This window comes from Lycorma delicatula, chromosome 1, assembly GCF_047948215.1.
Source record: "Lycorma delicatula isolate Av1 chromosome 1, ASM4794821v1, whole genome shotgun sequence".
Taxonomy (NCBI): domain Eukaryota; kingdom Metazoa; phylum Arthropoda; class Insecta; order Hemiptera; family Fulgoridae; genus Lycorma; species Lycorma delicatula.
In genome coordinates, this window is record NC_134455.1 from 95,051,842 (window position 1) to 95,074,428 (window position 22,587).

The 22,587-nt window shown below is 33.3% G+C and overlaps 1 protein-coding gene across 2 annotated transcripts in view; it reads left to right on the forward strand.

Annotated features, from left to right (window-relative positions):
- Positions 1 to 22,587, forward strand: part of LOC142320354 (brefeldin A-inhibited guanine nucleotide-exchange protein 3) — a 153,928-nt gene that overhangs the window by 17,292 nt on the left and 114,049 nt on the right. For both annotated transcript variants that reach the window (XR_012755356.1, XM_075358063.1), the window contains exons 6-7: positions 11,091 to 11,372; positions 13,089 to 13,221. Coding sequence is in view for 1 of the 2 variants with exons in the window: in XM_075358063.1 (XP_075214178.1) it covers positions 11,091 to 11,372; positions 13,089 to 13,221 (415 nt within the window). In the remaining variant the exon portion in view is untranslated. The remainder of the gene's footprint in view (positions 1 to 11,090; positions 11,373 to 13,088; positions 13,222 to 22,587) is intronic.

Here is a 22,587-nt window from a genome sequence, read left to right on the forward strand (position 1 = left end):
TTTATTACTTATGGAAGACTAGAATGTTGTGGTCAAAGAAGGGTGAACATAGGAAAATTTGGTTTAGGGGTAAGAAATAGTTCTTATGGACTGTAGAGGGGACAGATTAGTAGAATTTTGCCAAGAGAAAAAATTATTTATAATCAAAATTTGATTAGAAAACCATAACAGGAGGAGATATGCCTGCAGACAAAGCATAATCAGAATGACCATATTTTAATTGATAAAAGTATAGGAATGCTGATAAGAAAGCCAATGGATTACAAAATGCACATATCATTAGTGATCATGTATAATTTATGATGGAAATGATAGATTAAAGAAAGTAGAGTAGCGAAGGTAGTCAAAAAATGGATCTTAGAAAAGTTGAAGAAAGTGGATGAGGAAACAATGGGAAAAAAATAACTAAGGCAATTAAAGGAAGCAAAAAGAAAAATGAAAACAGTGAGGAGACTTGGTTGAGAATAAAAAATGCTATAGTTAAAACAGTGGAAGAAGAAGTAGGCTATTCTGAGCAAATTGGTCCAAGAAACCATGGGTAATGACAGAAATGTTAAAGAAAATGGAACAAAGAAGGCAGCATAAGAATAAGATAGGAAAAAATGAAAGAATGATGTATCGCAAATTAAAAAGAGAATTAAGAAGGGAAACAAAAAAGCTAGGAAAAGGTGATTTGAAGAAATATTGCAATGAAATTGAGAAGCTACAAAAAACAGTATTAGTACGATATGACATATAGAAAGGTGAAGAGCATTACATGGGATAAATGTAAAGGGAATGAGTAGTTAATTGAGTGAAGTAAAGGATAAGGATGGTAAAGTGCACATGAGGAGAAAGAAGTAAGAGAATGATGGAAGAAGTTTGTGGAGGACCTGTATATGACAAGAGAGAAACTGAGAAACTAAATAGGGAAAAAGGATGGGAGGTGAAGATTTTTTCTGGGTGAAAAATGCTTCCTTATCATTACCTGGACATGATATATTTGTTGTAGTAAAAAAAAAGATGTATTACATTATATCTTTCAATTAAAATAATAAATTTACAACTGCTACACAACAATTGGCATGAATAGCTGAAACAGATTACAGTAATTTAAATATTTGAGTATAAACAGACGCCCTGAGATACCATATAACAAGATAAAAATATTTCATTATTGCCTAGAACAGTTTGCATATTAGCCCCTAGTTTAAACTTACGACACAATACCTCACAACAGATACAATCCACAAGAATTTGGTGCACTGTCAGATGGCTGTCACAGTGAGCACAAACTGGTGCATCTGCTTGAGTTATTTTATTTTTTTTATTTTTTTATTTTTTTCTCCCTGTGAGGGAGCTTAGTGTGCCCTATTCGCAAACAGCAGATAATAATCTTTTCCTGACAGTTATTTCTGCATAAGGAGCTCCACAGTGAAATGGTGAACTTAATTGGGCGAAGTTTATTGTCCATGGTAATATCCCACTCACTTTGCCATTCATTCAACTACCCTCTTCAGGAAACAGACAAGATCGTTAGAAGCAATGCAACTGGTAAAAGGAGGCTGAAAACAAGCCTCTTTTGCTGCACTGTCTGCACGGTGATTGCCTGAAATTCCTATATTGCTGGGGTACCAGCAGAAGTATTATTGTATTACGTTTAGTCATTTGGAAAATAGCACACTGAATCTCATAAACAACAGGGTGTCTGGAGTATATTTCACTAATTGCCAATAAGGCTCTCATGGAATCTGAGCAGATAAGAACATATCAAAATTTCGGGCTAACCATATGTGAGGCTTCATTAATGGCATACAGTTCTTCAATGAAATTCTGATGATGCTGGGAAGACCAAACATGTATCTCTGTTGCCAACTACAAAACCACAACCAACCAAATTAACGTTTCTAGAGCCATCTGAATAAACTGTAACATCAGGATTCATGCTATTTCTAAAATTTTGTACGATAACTGGATTTATGTTCTTTTTATTATTATATTGACAAAGAACAAAGCAGTAATTAACAGGAGAAGGCTGTCAAAGGGGGCAATAACATGGAGCAATAGTAAGGACTGGAAGTAATTGTATATTTAGAGCTGAGAAAAGGCGCTAAGCTCTGATGCCTAGCAAAGCAGTAGATCTCAGCTGTTCTTGACATTGAAACAGTTGTTCATCAGAAAACACTGCATCAAAGGTTAAAGCGCAAGAAAAGTGTATTAAACTGCAAGAAAATCATCTAATTTTCTTGTGGTTTAATACGATGTATGTAAGTGCAGATCATTTGATTCCATCTATTTGAGAGGGATGGCTTGCCACTTTCTACCAGTAGACTTACCACAGGGCTTGAAGTAAATGCACGTGTAACCGGATGGATGAATTAATGATGGACTGCATCTAGCATTCTAAGAGCAGTAGACAGATATTTAAACAGATGAGCAATGAGTCAGTGTTTCATAGATTTAGACGACATTTGATAGAGTCAAATGGGAGAAAATGAGGGCATTTTTCAAAAGTAAAATAGATAGCTAGAAAGTTAATTAAAGCATTATACATGAGATAAACAGCAGCAATGAAAGTAAATAAGAATATGACTATATGGGTATAGGGTGAGATGTTATGCAAGGATGCTGCCTTTCACTGATATTATTCAATATTTACATTGAAGATATGATGAGTGTTGGGTAAAGTTAACAAAAAACACACAGCTCGTATTTGCCAAAAGAAATTGGACTTTAATTATGTAAAACAACTGAACTTTTGTTAAAGCATAACCTTAAATTAAATGAAATTAGGAAATAAACATAACTTAATTTTACATAAGAAATATCAACTGAAATCAGCATATCAGTAATAATAATATTAAATGAGAAAATACATGAATATACATTTTTTAAATACACAATTTAACAAAGCCTGAAAACAAGAGAACATAAAACACCTTATTTTCAATTAGATACTTAAAACATAACATCAATAGAAAAGTGTAACTGGAAAACAGTTGCACTACTGACATATACTGTAATATGAAAATTAGCAATGAACAGATGTCATTAACTTAGAAAAATAAATTACAATAATTCCAGTATAAAAAGGAGTTAATTACAATATAATCACATTAAAATAAGTAATAATATAAATAGAGTTCATTTTGGTAAATAAGCATTCTTGAAAATATAAAATTACAAAGTCCTAAAACATAACTGCAAATCAGGAGTAATTTGCTTTAGGTTAATTTACGAGAAGTATTATGAATACAGTTCATGAGTAGAAAAGGATTAATCTCGGCGATTAACAAGTTACAAGATTAAATTATAGAGTTAATTACAATAACAACAAATTATAATGATTAAGCACCTAAAATAGGTTACTGCCGAACAATGACATAACCTTATATAAGCCACCTATCGTGACTGCACTTAAGTGAATAAATGGTTTTTTAAACTAAACTTGAAGTTGAAATGCATAAGGCACGATGAACTGAATGTTCCATTAATTTTAATGATAAAATAACTGTTTAACGTAATAAATAATGAAAATTGAACTTGCCTGTCGCGCACAAATATTAGCAAGAGACAAACTCGTGAATGAAGGTAAATGAATACATACAGTAATCCTGGGCATAGTCTGCAGTGGTGTATCAGGAATGCAGGAGTGAGACGTGGTTTAGAGGTTGAGCAGGACGTGGCATCTCAAAAATGTAGTAACGAGTTTGGAGAGATTCTGCATCGATGAAACTGTAATCAACAGCTCGAGAAGATTCGGCGTCGATAGAATTAGCAGTATGTAGTGATTGAAACACTTTCCACAGATACGTAATATAGTGAATTTGAAGAATAACTTAACAAAAAAAAAGACAAAACAAAAACATAGGGATTGGTGAAATCACGAAACAATGGCGAGTAGAACTAGAGAAAATTTAGTCAGAGAAATACCGCAGCGTTTATAAGAGTATGAAGACGACGAAAGTATTAACATTATACGAGGGAGAGAGAGAGAGAGAGAGAGAGAGAGAACATTGAAGCCTGGTTCTCGAAGACTGGAGGACCAGGATCCGCACAACATGAAAGTCAGGACTAGAATGACCAAAGCTGGCGTGGTGAGAAGTAGGGGAAGCGAACAAAGCAATGGACAGAAGAGTGTGTATGTGTTTGTGTGTGTGTGTGTTGACAACAAGAGTAGTCTAAGTGTTAGTATGAGAACGATTAGAGAAAACGTGTGGAATTTGGGAACGAAGACATAACAAAAATAATTTACAAGCAAGCAGACCACTAAAGAATTACGTAAAACAGATAAAAATAATTTCTGAATACGCAAGTTGAAGAAATGACATCAGGGCAGACAAAGAGAAATAGACTTCTAGGAACTATGACAATATTGAAATTGGTGAGAACAAAAACACTTAAGAAAAATATATATATTAAGACTAAACAGCAATAAATAATGCGAGATATGAAATACGTTGACACCAATATGATGATGCAATCAGTAAGTCAAACTGGAGACTGAGAGAAATGATATCGAAAACAAACCCAAACAACCTATTTAAAAATACACGTAAATAAGCCTTAGTAATCAACAAACTCGACCATAACCTTGAATTCATTGGAATAAAACAACTTTACGCAACGGCGTAAACAATGAGGAATGTATTAGAAAAAAGAGATGAAGGAAAAATTTGATAATAGGATAAAAAATAATGTGCATAAGTTTTGCCGATGATGCAATTCTAGCTAATTGCACCCCCCCACACACATGCACACACACACACACACACACACACACACACACACACACACACATACACACGCACGCTTCAAAGATTGTTAACAGTCCTGGGGAAGGAATGAAAGAGTATAGAATGAAAATGACTGTAGGAAAACTTCAGTATGGAAGTAAACAACAAAGAGGAATTAGTGGTTAGGACAATTGAAGGGAGAATAAAAAAAGTAAAAAAAATACAGCTATTTGGGTACTATTGTGAGTATTGAGGACTGGAAGAGCGTAATGGAAATAAAAGGATGCAGAACAATGGCAAAGGAACCCTTCAGTTAGGAGGGATTTACTGTGTAGTAAAGGTTTGGACTTACAGTAAGGAAGAGATTAACCAAATCTCTATTGGTGTCTTGTATAGAAGTGAAGCATGGACAATGAGGAAGAGGTAGAGAAACTAGATTGAAGCTTTTTGAGATTTGGATATGGAGAAGATGGAAAAACTAAGATGGACAGATAAAGTGAGGCATGAGGATGTAATAAACAGAATAAAAGAAAAGAAGAACACTATATAGGAAGTACACGAAATAAAAAGAAACTGGTTAGCTTATATGGTTAGTGGAAGTGAAGTTTTGACAATTCATTTGAGGGTCAAGTAGAAGAAGAAAGGAGACAAGGAAGTAGTTAATAGATGTGGAAGATTGGAAACTGCAAGGGATGAAGGAGAAGGCTTGGGACAAAAATAGATGGAGATAGCAGTGTTATAAGAGACCTGCTGCAGTCTTATAAGAGAAACAGATGATGATGATGGCATTGAAAAAGATAGCTAATATCCTGGTTGTCCAGTACATTATTTGCAGTTTGTATTATTTGTAATATACAGTATATATGCATTTATATATCCAAACATTACAACTGGAAAACTAAATAGTCTTTCCTTACATGACGTATGTGATATAATTATGATATAGTCAATTAAAGTATTCAGATTTAGAAATAAAGACCCTTTACTGCACAATTTTATATTCAAATGCTGCAGTATACCCAGGTCAGTTATGAATTTAAATCTTCTACTGTTAAAATTTAATCTTTAGAATTACCTAGTACAACATAAAAAGATAAATGAGGGGGATAGATGAAAACTGCACCTGTTGCATAGAAGGGAAATTGAGGGAAGAGGATACCTCACCATAAATGCTCATACAGGAGATATGTAACCACTACCTTCATTCACTATGTTGTTTGTTGTATGTATGAAATACATTGTTGCTCTAAAAACAATGCTGCAAAAAGTATTGAATTCTATAGTGACATTTTTAAAGTAAAAGATGTAAACATAGGTACATGACAGTTTTCTATGCATGTTTCTGGCCAATTGATTCAGATGTTATATTCAGCTGCTTGACAAATGTATTATTAATTCTATTATTCTAAAATTAATTATTTACTGCAATTAAGAAAGTCCATACACACATACACAGAGGACAACACAGAAGTCTGTATGAAGCCAAATCTGAAGATGAATGCATAAAGTTGCAGTGCATCATAAAGAGTTGCATTGTTTGATAAAAACATCCTTTAACAGAAAGTAATTTTTTTTTTACTCTGTTTTTTATTTTTTTCTAATTAATTTTAAACAAACTAATTTTTGGTGATACTTTTCTGTTGATATAGATTTTAATATTAGATAATGGATACTGTTGTACTTTGGTAGTTGGGTTCAATTAACCACATTTATCAGGAATGGTCGGCCTGAGTCTGTACCTGACTACATATACCATTTATATATCTTGCATATCATTCTCATCTTATTGAGCTTTGGAGAGGTTGCTTATTGTCTTAGCTTGTGGCATAATTTCTAATTATAAAAAAAAAAAGAATAGGACCTAATAAGAGAACAGAGTTTAGGAAATGTATGCTAATGACATTTTATAGATTCATACTTAAGTTTATTTATTTGTTTACAGTCTACCACAGACATTATTCACCAGTGTTTACTGGTTGAAGAGAGAAAGGGATCTCACAATTCAAGAGAAATGAAAACTTATAAAACTTAGAAATTAATGTATATTTGATTCCAAATAAACAAAGTACTGCTTACATCAGAATTAAATATGTGCTTGAATTTAAATGGTTGATATTATATAACCATTTAAAAGTATGTTTAAAAAACATTTATTTCCCGTTACATGTTTTCCCGTTTTTTTTTTTTTTCTTTTTTTTTACAAAGTGGCTTAGTAATAATTCATCTGGAGTAACGTTCGGAAGCTGAGTTCCAGTTGAAATGTTTTTTGGGTTTTTATTAAAACGTTCGATTCAAATCGTTTTAAAAGTTTAATAACAAAATACCAACTAATATTAAACCCAAAAATCCGAGTGTTCTAAAATTTTTTTTTCATTAATTTATTATATATTTTTTTAAGTAGAACTTATTCAATCAGTTGTAGCACGTATTTTATTTTAAAATGTAAGGTGAATGCATGCAAGGAATAACGTATTAGGAATAACGTATTTACAAAGTGGCTTAGTAATAATTCATCTGGAGTAATGTTCGGAAGCTGAGTTCCAGTTGAAATGTTTTTTGGGTTTTTATTAAAACGTTCGATTCAAATCGTTTTAAAAGTTTAATAACAAAATACCAATTAATATTAAACCCAAAAATCCGAGTGTTCTAAAATTTTATTTCATTAATTTATTATATATTTTTTTAAGTAGAAATTATTCAATCAGTTGTAGCACGTATTTTATTTTAAAATGTAAGGTGAATGCATGCAAGGAATAACGTATTAGACTTGTCCAGACAAGGATCAACCAATGTTTTATTCATTATCATTAATCTAACAAAGCTATTTTTTTTATTTAATTACAAACTAAACAGGATTTGTATTTAAGGGAATTTGTGTGTGTGTGTTCATTCAAAATGTTGCCATTGAATGTTAAAATGTCAAATTTCATATTTTAATTTAGAAATTAGGGCCAGACATAAATTTTCCTCGAAACGGCATATAAACAGCAATATATGAAATATGTTTATGATTGACATTATGTGAGGGTTGTATGTTAGTGTTGATTATGAGGTTTGAGGTGGGTAGCCATTTGGTACAACAGATGATGAAAATATTGAGCTTCTTCAGATTCATGGAAGGAACTGTGTTAAAAAAATGTAATCAGTGAACTGGAAGATCTTTTAGAAATTCTGGTAATATTCTTCATAGTAGTCTAAAAATCTGTTGTTACCAAAATTTTATTCTAAAACTGTTGTCTACACATCAGAAAGAAAGACGAACAGGATTATCATTATGGAGGTCAGAATAATAATTGCCTGAACTGTATAATCATAAAATACAGAATTGTACTGTCCACAAATAAAAAAAAAAATCAGTTAGAAATCAGTATATTTGTCCTTTGACACAGAAATTTTGTTTGGACAAGAATAATGAAAACTTTTCTGTAGAAGTTTTTTTTCACTCCCACAATTTCCTCCATCATGAATTAAAACTGAAAGCTGATCAGAAAAAACGGAAGTATACATTGATAGTCTTTGACGTCTACAGGATGCAGTTACCAGGAAATGAACTGAAAACATGAAAACAAACTGTCAGAGCAATATCTGTTTGGTAGCCAAGAACATCTTGATTAGCATAATATAATATCTCATTAGTATTTGGCATAATCTCTTGAATTAACACCACCTGATTTGAACTTTACAAATCTGAATTTTAGAGGAGAAGGAATGGAAGAATGCTGATATTTCCTACACTCTTAATCTGCTAAAGATGTGTCAAATAATTGGTCCAAGGATGTTCCCCAAAACGTTAAGAAAATTGACAGGAATGTGTTGCAATCAAAGGAAACTGCTTTAATACATTCTGTGCTGAGCACTTGCAGGTGTGCGGTCTATGCATACATGCAACCTGCTGACCACAGACATATGACCACAGGCAGTAGTATAGCAGGGGTTATAACTCAGATATTTTAAATTTATAATACTCTATGTGATACATCATTTTAAAGGTTTTTTTAAGACAAGTAAAGTGGTATAAATAAATTTGTTGGTATGATGTCTGTAACTAAAATGGTGGTGGGATAAAGTTTGATTTTGAAAAAAATTACATTGATAATTTAAAGAACTGTTATATCGCAAATAAATAAATTTATAAAAATTTAATTAAATAGATATTGAGTAAATTTATTTAAAAAAAATATTTAATAAGCGTAATGTTTGCTTATTTACTTACATTTCATTTTAATATATGTTCAAAATGCCCTCCTTCTGTGGTTTGATAGTGTATCAGGTGGTTTTAAAAGTATGATACTGCATTATACAGTGATTCCCTTGTGATATTTTGTGATTCTTGAATTTTATTTTGTAAATCATATATATTTTGGGGCATATTAAAATTATTAATACTTTTTAAGGAACAATTATGGCTATTTTACATTGCTATTTAAAAAAAAAGTGGTCTCATTACTAAAAACTATGTTGTTTTGTATTGGATGTGAACAAATACTGTTCATCATAATTTTGCAGAACTCAAGTCTTCTGTTGTAGTCAGTAGACATTTTCATTAAGTTCTTGCTTCAGATGAATGTTGAAGCGTTTGAAATTTTCAGTTTTTAATGTTTTCGTGCTGCTGTTTGAGTCAAGGAATCAGAATCCTCAATAAATTCTTACATAATCTCTAATTATTTGTTGCAGATTTAGGCCTCCCTTGTTTTCCCCTAATATTAATGCTCCCTGTTTTTCAAATTGTTTGACGGTTTTTGTTAGCAAAAAATTTATTTATTTTTTTATCGTTTGAAATAGGGTTACGATTATTAAATGTTGCATTAAACAGTTCACAAACTTCATTACACGACCTAACGCTATCACCAAAGCCCCGCCCCTTATCAATAAACGTGTGACCCTCTCCTGTTCACTAAGTGGCACGTTGATAGCAATGTTGGCAGGTTACAAAAGAGGTAAAAAAGATGTAAATAAAAAAAATGTAAATAAAAATGGCTTACAAATGGGGTAAAGATAGTCAAAAACAATTAATCAACTGATCACAATAAATTCTCATTAGAAACTAACAGTATAGTAATGAAACATTCTAAATGGTATATTACACAACAATGAAGTAAGCTTTATTTTTTGCAACAATGAAAAGAGACCGTCAATGATCAGCTGAACAGCATGACTAGGTGACAGTATTTTTATTTATTTACTCATTAAATTGGAACAAAAATAAATGTTTGTGTTAAAATTATTCTTTTAAATAAAAATGTGAAAATATACAATGTATTATTTCATTATGTGTTTAAAAAATAAATAGTATAATTATTTTACTTATTCATCAGATTTATTCTAAGATATTTAGTGGAATTTATGTAAAAACTAATTTTTAGCTCATAAACATGTTAGATGATTCATGAAATCAGATGAAAATAAACTGTAAATTAATCTAACTGATAACAAAAATAAAATAAAAAATTCTAAATCAATAATTGTTGTATGGAATTGCATGCAAATTTAACACAGACTTTTTATTAGTAAAATCCACAAACTTTTCTTTTTTCATAAAACAAATAAATAAATTTTTTATCTAATAAAAGCTAGAAAATTAGTTAACATAAATTGCCTGCATGAACAAGTAAGAAATTAATGAATATGCTCAACCACACACGAGTGAGTGCTCAGAACAGATGGTATATATCCAGTGTTTTCGCAGCACTTGTGTTTTTCAGGTTTTTTTAATGTTTTATATTCCAAGACATATGTAAATGTTGATAACTAGTATACTTAAGCGAATTAAAAACAAAAAAATAATTCAACATAGTGGGTTAATACTCCGATGAAAAGCAAGCAATGAATGGGGATAAAGGAAGTATAAAGAAAACTTTTTAAGTATTTTTTTTTTTTGTCTTCAGTCATTTGATTGGTTTGATGCAGCTCTCCAAGATTCCCTATCTAGTGCTAGTCGTTTCATTTCAGTATACCCTCTACATCCTACATCCCTAACAATTTGTTTTACATATTCCAAACGTGGCCTGCCTACACAATTTTTTTTAAGTATATATAATTGTAAAATAAATTTATTCAAGAAACCCTTTTTTCCAGTTTGTGGAGACTAATTTGCTGCAATAACTTCTCTATGGTGTAAGAATTAATAACAATGAAAATTAGTTTTAAAGGTGGATAAAGAAATGTTTACTGTTGGAAGAAGCCTTAATCATATTTCTCTGTGGACAAGTTGTTTCCATTAAAAAATGTAGTTGATATCTGTATTTTGAAATAATAAAAAAATTTGCCTTTTCAAACTCCTTCTTCTTCTCTTTGCTTTGAAAAATAAAAAATCTCTTGATATTTAGAAATCAGTCATTTTTGTAAAGTAAAAGTAAAACTGTTTTTTGATTTCAGTGGGGATAGAAGTGGACATAGTGTAGTATTTCTGTTGGAGTGCCTTCATACACTTGTGTCTAGCTTGCCACAAAGTATACATGCTAACCGTCATTTTACAGCATTCTTATGGCAAAAACTTTGTCCGGCATTAATAGCTTTCCTTGGGTCTCCTAGAGTAGATAAGAAAATAATCTCAAGAGAAGAAAGACAAGCAGGTGGTGAAGGTGAGGTTGGCAGAGGATCTGGAGGACTAGCTGCTGCACCAAGTTTTGATAGCTATCAAGCCAAGACTGTGTACAGGTATTCATATAAACTGATGTATTTATTTGTAGTTTTGTATGTAAAGTGTTTTATTTTTCAAAAAATCATTATTTAGTTTGTGTGTTTATTACTATATTGTATGACATTAACTTAATAAATGTGGGGTTGAGAAATCCTGGCTCATATTTTCTCCCCCCCAGTTTTTATGAATTTTCTTTTTCAGAATATTAATTATTTTCCAAAACTTTATATAACTGAAAAAAATTTATAGCTCATTTTAACTTTGACGACTTTATAAAGGCACAGACACAATTAAATTAAATATTTATAATATCTAGTTTCATACAATGCTGTGATAAAATAAATTCTGTTTTGAAATTCAGTGATTAAATTTCAAAACAGAAGCCCTTGATGATGTACATTTAGCAAAAAGTATGATTATAAGTATTATTCTCATACTTATGTTAGTAAGTACAGGGTCATTCACGGGAACCGGATGTTTTTAAAATAATCATAAAAAATTGAATATTTACTTTAAAAAAGTTTTATTGGTAATGAAACACTTGTTAAATCAAAGCATTTGTTGTTACTTACTCATGAACGAAAAATTATGTCCGGCAAGTGATGTCCATTTTGGGCAATACATTGTTGTAGCCTTTCACGGTAACTGGCCTCAATTCTTTGCAGCATGTCTACATCAATCTGGGTGATGTGATGACGAATTGCGATCTTTAGGTCCTCCAATGTATGCGGTTTATTGCCGTACACACATGATTTCAGAAACCCCCACAGAAAAAAATCACAACTACTCAAGTTGGGGGACCGAGGGGGCCAAGGAATGTCGCTGAATCTGGAAACGATCCGTCCCGGAAACAAGTTACGGAGAACAGCCATCGTTGCCCTCACTGTGTGTGCTGTAGTTCCATCCTGCTGGAATAACACATTTTGAAAATCAATTCCACGGCTTCGTAACTAAGGCATGAAAAACGTATTCAACATCGCAATGTAACGATCAGCTGTTACAGTTACGGCAGCGTCATTTTCTTAAAAAAAATATGGTCCAATAACACCGATCTTTCCTATTGCACACCAGACAGTCACCTTTGGGCTATGAAGTGGCCTCTCGTGAAGCTGATGTGGGTTTCTTTCTGCCCAATACCGGCAATTCTGTTTGTTGAAGAAGCCATTCAGATGAAAATTGGCTTCATCACTCATTAACAATAACAAATTTTCATTTTCTTCAAAAATGGTAAGCATTTGTCGACAAAATTGTAATCGCTGCGTGAAATCTTGCTCGTTTAACTGCTGCACAACGCCTATCTTGTAAGGATGGAAATGCAGATTTCGTCTTACTCATAGTATGTTGTGTAAATTTAATATTCCTTATTTTTATCTCATTTAATAAATTGTACACATTTTGAGAATTTTGATTAGGTGCTTGTAAAACATTTCAAATGAATTTGTTTTATGACAAGATTAGTACATAGTTACATTTCAACTTTGTTACTTCAATATTTATTATTTTTAATAAGATAAAAAAAAAAATTGACTTTAAAAATGTACTAAAAAGCAGTTTTGAATTTATATTAATTTCAATTTTTTGGGGGGACCAAATTAAAAACTATCTCTTATTTAATGTTTATTTGGTACCTACTTCAAAAAGATGAAACATAAAGAAGTGTTCAAAAGTGCTTTTTATAAACTGTATTTTATAATTCTTAATGAAGTATTTATTAGTGTTATTATTTTTTATAGTATTGGAAGAGAGCTTGTACGGTTGGTTGGTTGTGCTGGATCCTTACGCCCTGTCTTAGAATCAGTTTATCATCGTATGCTTTTGTATCCTCCACCACAACATCGCTTAGAAGCTTTAAAGGCATTAAGGGAGGTATGTATTGACTTTGAATAATATTTTTTATGTTTATATTTATTTGTGTTCTTTTGTATGTGAGATTTTTGACAGATATTTATTGCCATCAATTTTTAAATCTGTAAAAATAATAAATCTTATCAGTAGTTGTTAGGTGTACGGCTAGATATTTTTTTTTTTTATAAATTTTATTAATCTTTTCATGAATCAAGTGTCAAAAGAACAATAAATAAAAGTTTGCTGACATTGAACAGGAAAATAAAAACTCCAATTTCAACCATGAATTAGTCAATGCTACTATCAGGTGGTTCAGAAAGTACTTCACAACTTTAAAAGCATATAAAAATTTATTTAGATACCTTACAGATTTGGTTGAGATCTCATCTTATAGCAAAACACATCAAGTTTTGACTCAAAATGCTGAATTCAGCCACCAGCGCTATCATCGTTGTTGTTACAAATGGATACATTTACTGGTGCAGAACTTGCTCACTGTGTGTTTTGATTTCAAGATTTGCAGTCAACAATTGCATTTCAACGTAATTTTCATAGATAGTATGGTAGGAAGCCTCCTAATAGGCATACAGTTTACTCTTGGCACCAAATCTTCGTTGAGACAGGTGGTTCTGTTAAACATACAGATTAACCAGAGGATGCACACGCATCCTGAGAACAATTCTGAGAAAGGTTTGGATGTAGTATGAAGAAATCAACTCAACATGTCACATGAGACTGGCATTCCACGACTGTTAGGCATATAGTATGTAAACAATTGTGCTTTTTTTTGTGATTGTACTAGGAGGGGGGATCAGACCCACATTTCTATGCATTACTCAGTTCCCACCATGTAAAGTTTACTGTCTTACTAAATCCAGTCCAATGGGAACTCCTGACTTAATCTTCATCACTACTAACAACATCTGGGAGTAACTGGTCCCAGCCACAACAATTAATATTTAACAGTGAAAATGTATGCACATTAAAAAAGTATGTTAAAAATAGTGCATGTGAAACAGATGCATGAGCAAATTATAACCAGAAATCAACCATTAAATTGATGACAAATGTGTTAGACAATATTGATAACACACAAGAGCCACTGAGATAAGCAAGCTGAACATACTGAGCAAACTGTGGAGGACTGACTGTAACTAAGAAATGAATGTAGACCCTTTACAATGTGGAGGACCATAAAACCTTTGTGGTAGGTTTTAGAGCAAGTATCTGTAGATGCGTAGGTGATGAATTGAAACACCTGGTTGCTTATTGAATTGTTATTTAATGTCTTGTCGTCTTGACATTTCGATAACATATAATTGAATGTCTAACATATAACATAACACATATAATTGAACTTAATAACATATAAGTATACAAATAAGTGTTCATCTGAACATTAGTATGTGTGTCCATCCGGACTGAATGTACAACACGACCGCTCTGGGTCAGATTCTGGCGCCGAAAGAATAGAAGTTGCTACATCATAATGACCACTCCTTGCGGTATTATATGTAGTACATCGTATGACCACAACTTGCCAGGGAACTCTAGCCCTCGCTAGGTAGTAGCACCCAACGGCAAAAGTAGAATGTATGTAACACACCATCCACCAATTATAATTTCCTTAATTATAATTTTATTACATTACACAAAATGAACTTAACATAGAAAATAAGAAGTGATATGTAAAATTAACTACACACTTTCAAGGTTTAAACTAAAGTTAATTCAACAATACAATGTTGATGAGAGCAAAGACTGCAAACAAATAAATAGAAATAAACAGATACATTAGGATGACGTTAAATAAATATCAGTGATTGCATTGAGAATGACTCATGTTATCACAATCATTTAAATTTGGAAGGACAATCAATTTGTTAATGGTTCTTTTTATTATGGTATTATTGGTTTTTACATCTGCTAATCTGAGTCCATCCTTACCTGGATGTACTTGAACAATTACTCCTAATTTCCACATTAGTGGAGGAAGGTTATTTTCCTTAATTATAAGTACATTACCAACACAAATGTTAGTATTTAAAATTTTGCACTTATTTCTCTGTTGCAGAGAATGTAAGTAATCATTAGACCATGCTTTCCAAAAATCCTTTAGTAATTTTTGTATAAGCTGCCACCTAGTAAGCTTCTTTACATTAATGCCTAAGAAATCAAGATCAGGTAAGGAAGTTAGTGGAACAAAGGTTAAAAAATGTCCAGGAGTAAGTGGAGCAGGCTTATGCCACCCACCACGACGGATAAGTATTTCCAATGTGGAATAGATTTTTTTCTAGTGATAGATGTGACAATATACGATTATTTTAATTTTTTTAAGTTATAAATAATGTTACGACAGTATGAAAATATGTTTATACAAACAAATATGTTTGTACAAACAAAGAAAATAGTTTTGAAAGTTCTAAAGTTTCTGTTGTTTGAAGTGCAGCTGAAAACACATTAGTTTTGCTAGGCTTCTTTTCTTCCTTGAGCAAATCTGCCGGAATCATCAAAATGATAGGCGGATTGGATGGCCAGGTGTCCTCATCTTGTTCTAGAAACGACGGACCATTCTACCAAAGTTGTAACAAAGTTAATGCATCCGGCATACAAACATGTAATAAGATGTCTGTGGGGTTCCTTGAAGGAACGTGCTTCCATAAGCATTCCTTAATTAACTGTAGAATTTCGCAAACTCTATTTGCGACGAATATCTTCTATGTATTAGGAAGCGAAGACAACCATTAAGGTACTACCTTACAATCCGACCAAAAATGGATTGAATGAAATCTTATACCTAAAATACATGTAACCTTATTGAATAGACGAGATAACAGAAGAGCCGAGTTCAGCTCCAACCTTGGAATAGAGATTTGCTTGACAGGCGCAACTCTAAACTTTGAACACAACAAGTGGATTTCAGCGTGTTCATTACTATCAACAAATCTGATAAAAAGACAAGCACCATATGCGCTGCTACTACTTGCATCACAAAATCCATGCAATTGATAACTCTTACTTAAACTAATTTTAACTAATCTAGGAATCTTAAAATTACTTGATGATTTGAATTGAGAATCCAGAGAATTCCATTTTTCAGCTAGCGGAGCGGGAAGAACTTCATCCCATTGAAGGTTGGTGCACCATAACTCTTGTATGAATACTTTAAATGGAATGATTGCAGGAGCAAGTAGACCCAAGATAAAATTGATAAAATAGAACGTTTGGTGTAAGAAGTATTAGTATCTTTTGGTTTGATTTGATAAATGAAATTATCCTCTTGAGGATTCCAATATAACCCAAGTGTCTTGTTATTTTCATCCTTGTCAAATTTTATGAAGGAATTAGAATTGTTAAACATACCGGGCACATTTGAATGGCATTTACGCAGAGAAAGTCTGTATTTGTTAAGCAATAACAAAATATTATTGTACAATTCTTTTAACTAATCAATGTTTTTCACAACCAGTGAGCAAATCATTGACATAAAAATTTTACTTGATTGATTGGCTTGAGGAAAGGAGGCTTCATTTTGATTTGAAATTTCAATCAAACATCTAGTTGCTAGGAAACTTAAAGGTGCTAAACCATAAGAAACTGTTTTGCAAATAGTATGGAATGATTGATGAGTTATTATTATCATACCAGAGGATTCTTCGCATTGGGAAATCATGAGAATTAATGTGAATTTGTCGATACATTTTTGGAATATCTCCTGACAGCACATAGGTATGAGTTTTAAAACGAATTATAATTGAAAATAAATCTTGTTGTACTACTAGACCTGTAGCAAGAATTGAATTGAGTGATTGGCCAATACAATTATATCAGCTAACATCTGCCTGTCCAGGTCAACGAACAATGTGAAATTTGAACTATGAGCGTGAGTGTGTGTGCTCAGTACAGCTTTAACAAGTGAATCTTACCCAAACCAGTATGGACGTTTACTTTGTATACCTGCTATCTTTAGAGCCACAAAGTTAACTGTATTGCAAACCATTGAAATATTTAATCTGAATATTTCACTAATGTTAATTGCATCATTAATGCACTTTTAATGTACACTTTTATGTTTTAAATACACTGCTTAAAAATAAATTATAAATACGCTTAATCTGGTGGCTTGATTTGACCTTATGAAACTTGCATTGAATCTTGTTCTTCAATCCGACTACTTGACTGTCTGGCGACTTGACCATGGGTAGGTGCTGTAGCGGCAAAATCTGGCTCTTGAATCCGGTGACAGTGAACCATAAAAAGATGGTAGAATCTGGCGACTTGACTATCCGGCTTGAAGGACCATAAAAAGATGTTATATCCTGCCTGTGAGAACCATAAAACATATGTTATATCCAGCCCAGAGTACCATAAAAAGTATGTTAGATCCTTTGTGATGTTGAGAACCATAAAACCTCTGTGGTAGATTTTAGAGCAAGTATAGACTTTATTTGATGAAGAAGAAATGAAAAAATGCCTTGTTGCTTATTGAATTGTTATTTAATTTCTTGTCGTCTTGGCATTTCGATAACATATAACATAACACATATAATTGAACTTAATAACTTATAATTATACAAATAAAATAAGCGTTCAGTAAGTAAGAGTAAGCCACCAGTTGTGTTCATCCAGACTGAATGTACAACACGACCACTCTGGGTCAGATTCTGGCGCTGAAAGAATAGAAGTTGCTACATCATAATGACCACTCCTTGCAGTATTATGACGTAGGACATCATATGACCATAGCTTGCTGGGGAGCTGTAGCCCTTGCTAGGTAGCAGCTCCCAACAATAAAATTGGAACATAACGAGTGAACAATCAGTAATACGACTAGTAACAACCACACCCAACAATGAGGTCTACATAGAGTAATGATATACAAAACCACTGTACAAAACAACACAAACACCAATGCGATGAATGACATCAATGCAAGATGTAACATGTACGTTGATGATAATGATAGTGCACAAAATCCACCTATACAAAGAACAAACTCTACAAGACAACAACAATGTGAACAATACATTACATGAACTGAACGGTGTTTATACTAGGTATCTTATTGTTCAGTATAAAACTTATTGCTCAGTAAAATCTTAGTAATCACTAACTCTACACAGTACTGAATGACAGAAAAAAACAAATAAATGTAAACACATAATTCCACCCAAAACATGGGTCGACTGACCAAGCACATGCAGGGGGAAGACTGGATATCGAAGAATCTGTACTCACCCTGCATCAATCTCCCTACCATGCAAAATGGTCTCAACCATGACAGTTATAGTACACCACACTACCTCAGAAGCGAGCATCTTGGTGACCAGCTTTCTGTTTCCAATTGTCCAAACACTACTATTGGGTGCCTTTACTTCACACCACCACACACACCAGAATACCACGTGCTCTGGGGAGTCAATAATTGTGCAAATTGCACTATACCTGCATAGAGGAGAAACTTATCCCTGTGTAGGGGTACGTGCCAATGCCAAAGCAACTGTGGCCACTCAATAACTGTGTCAGCTCATATGATAGATTTCTGAACTTTCTCTGCATTTAGATATGAATTTCTGAAATGAGGGATCTAGTCCATCCAGTCACATGTCCTCAATGCCAGCCACCTCTCATTGCCACTGGTTGATTAGCCAATGCTTGGCTTTGCATCCTGCCTTACCTCAGGTGCAGCACTTTAGTCTCATGGCAGAGTTGTCTCATAGCTCTCTCCGCTGCCACGAGACTCAGATTCGGTACCCCAGTGATGACAAACACAGACTTGCCAGACACAGTCCTGTAGGCACATGCTATCTGCAAAGCCATCAAGCTGTGGGTTGCTATCTTGCAACCCATCAAGGTGCTCCTTGGCTTGTCTTGTTCTGAGGACCCTAAACCATACTGGAACACCGTACAGGCAGACTGATGGTGCCACCAAGGCAAGGAGTCTCCTCTTATAGTGGGTGGACCATGCCGGTTCTGCTTCAGATTGGCTAGGGCATTAACTGTCCTTCTAGCCTTGCCCTACTGCTAGGCAAGGCTTTTACAGCTCCCCATTCCTAACTTTGTTGGACAATAACAACAACAAACAGCTGGCAGTAACCAGTAATCTTATAACCGCTCCTTCCTTCCCCAGCACATTCCGTAATGCACTGATGGTCAATACAGGTTGCGAAGTCGCATTTATCTTTAACGCCGTTAAAAGTCCAGCATTGCTGAGTCCTCACCCTTGGACAAATTGATGACCACAACATATGTACACCATTCTTCCATGTCCACCCCTTAAACTGAGCAAACCTCAGGCGTGGTGAACTTGGCAATCACCAGCCTGGTCTGAGCTTTTCTTCAGATTTCAGTCTCCAAAGCACCTTACAGACGCCTAACACAGATCTGACAAAGGTACTCTTCCTACTAGCTGCCAGCTCAAGAAGGTGGATCGATCCACCACCTGTGTGGAGGTTTCATCGACATGGGCAAACCACTCCTCCCACTGGAATCTTCTGCATTGGGTAACTACTTACTCTCAATCCCCTGATTGAGCTGAAGCTTAACCAGCTCAAGCTCCTTAGACGAAACAGTCTGTGTAATCACAGACTGGCTGCTACACGAAGGCACGACCCCACTCACTTTCAGGCTGGACCCAAGGCTATCCATACTCAGGCAGAGCTTTGAAATGATGTCCTTAATCTCCCTTTTGGTGTTCGAGGTTTTCTTTACAAGGAGGCTCAGTTTCCTGATCTCTTCCTCAACCACCTTGAAGGCATTATTTGCCTCTGCATCAGTGGCTTTGGAATTCTCCGGCCTACTTCTCAGGCACTGCCTCTGGACTTCCTTGGCAAGGAGAACCCTCCCACAGAAATCTCCTTCCTAGGGAACTTGGGAAGGCCTTTCCTAGATTTGAAATCATTGAATTAAAAAAAATATGACATTGAATAACAAAAAAAAAACAAAAGTAAAATTTAGAAGTGTTTCTGCACTTCTAAACAAAAGAAAGCTGAAGAAAACAATCAAAAAACAGTAATCAAAGAAAAAGGGGTGTAAAACCCCCACTTCCACACTACTGTGCGACTTTTAATTAGTCAATAAACAATGTCACAATAACGTCATTGACATGTTGTACAATATAACAACAAAAGAAGTAAATAATTAAAGAAAAAATAGGCCAAAAAAAAAAATTATGAAAGACAACAAATATGTAACCCTGAATCATTCGACAAGCACTTATATCCTAAGCAGTAACTTGGCGACAGACTAACCTAGAATCGCCACCACTTACTGCTGCAATATGCATAATTAATGTACATATACCACCTTGTAAATGAATAGGCACCAGCACTCCTGGAAAGCACTGATAGATATCACCTCCGATAACTGGAGGTGCTATACGAAGTAACACGCCATTAACCTAACCGGTCCAGTTAGCCTAAATGCAAATGGCCACCAGGCCACTAATAATTTTAAAACGCTATAACTTTGTTAATAATTGTGCAATTACACAAGTTCAAACACCAAATCAGAGCTAACAATTGGCTCTAACACACTATCAACACCAAGAAAGGTTACAAACACAATATCCACACTAAAAAACACAACTAGGCAGAGCATAAGTAGATGTGTCTAAACTCAACTAGATCACAACAAAAACGATTGCACTTGAAGCCAACAAACTAACCATGGTTTAACACATTACAGATGATGACAAAGTTACATCACTGTAGTTTTGAGTGAAAATGATGGATAGAATTGTGGACAACATAATTTTTAGTGATTAGTCAATGTTTCACATCTGTGGCAAGGTAAACACCTCATAACTGCCGAATATGGGGTAGTGAAAACCCTCATGAAACCTTTGCAGCACACAGCCCTAAGGTCAATGTTTTTGTACCCTAAGCAAACAAATACTGTACAGCCCATTTTTCAAAGAGCCAACTGTAAATGGTATTGTTTTCCTGACATGCTTCAGCATTTTCTAATTCTTCAGTTATATCATATGATCAAGATGAATGCCATTGCTATCAGAAGACAGAACACCACTTCACGACTGCCAGAAGTCAGAGATTTTCTTTATACTTGATTCCCAGGTCAGTTGAATGGTTATGAAGGTTCTATTACATGGCCACCTTGCTCCCCAGATTTGACCCTGCTAGATTTTTCTTGTGGGATTTCATTAAATATCAGGTTTATGTACACCTTTGCCTGCTGATCTCATTGAGCTAAGATTTTGAATCAATGCTGCAGCTGCAGAGGTAAAAACCAAGTTGCTGCTACAGTATGGAATGAAATCGACTTCAGGTGGGATGTATGTTGCATTAAAAATAGAAGCTGTATTGAACCATAGTGAATGTTTGGTGACAGACTTGATGTGGTTTTTATGAAATGAAATCTCAATCGTATCTGTAAGTTATCTCAATAAATTTTTATATTCATTTAAAGTTGTGAAAACCTTTTTGGATCACTAGGGATAGAACTGAATCAAACCTATGAATAAAGAATTTAAATTAAAACTGTTTTTATCAGATAAAAACATAAGTAATACTTTTTGGAAATTTTGAGTTGTTTCATGTAAAACATTTTAGATGAATTAATTTTACGATAAGGTGTTTTAATTTTTAAAGAGTAGTGCATACATTTCAACTTTATTAGTGTATTATTTATTACTTTTAATAAAATAAATATTCCCCACTAAATAGTAGTTTGTAATATATATATATATATATATATATATATATATATATATATATAAATAATTTTTAGGAATATTTATAAAATATATTCAATATAGCCTTCCTGTTTTTTTTTTTTTGAAATTGTAGAAATCTACTAGGAAAATGCATCCAATAAGAATAACTGTGATGCTGATATTCTAATAAGAATATTAGCTGAATTTTCTATTAAAATTTATATCACAAAAATAAAAACTAGATTTAAGTTATAAACATCTAAAAATAGATTAGAAAAGAACTCCCTTGATAAAAAAAAACCAGTACCACCAAATACTAAAATTCAAATAATTGTAGAAAAACCAGAAAGGAAAAAATAATGTATACATTACGTTACGTGTAAACATAATGTGAATGGTGCTATATTACTGTTATATTGCGACAAAATAGTATTCCAATTTTGCAGCCTTTACCATTGACAATGGAAACAATACTATACTTCAACACACTAGTGCAGTCATAATGAGTATATTCATCCTACCCACATATTTAGGTGTCGCACCAAGTATGACAATATTATTATTCTTTATGTTTAATCTTTGTTTATATTACTGTTAATTATTGATTATTTTATTCCTAACATATGAATATATCTCTAACCAAGCTTGTTATTAATTCCAATTATTGTCTATAAGATAACCAAAATTATAGTTTAAAAAAACATTAAAATTTT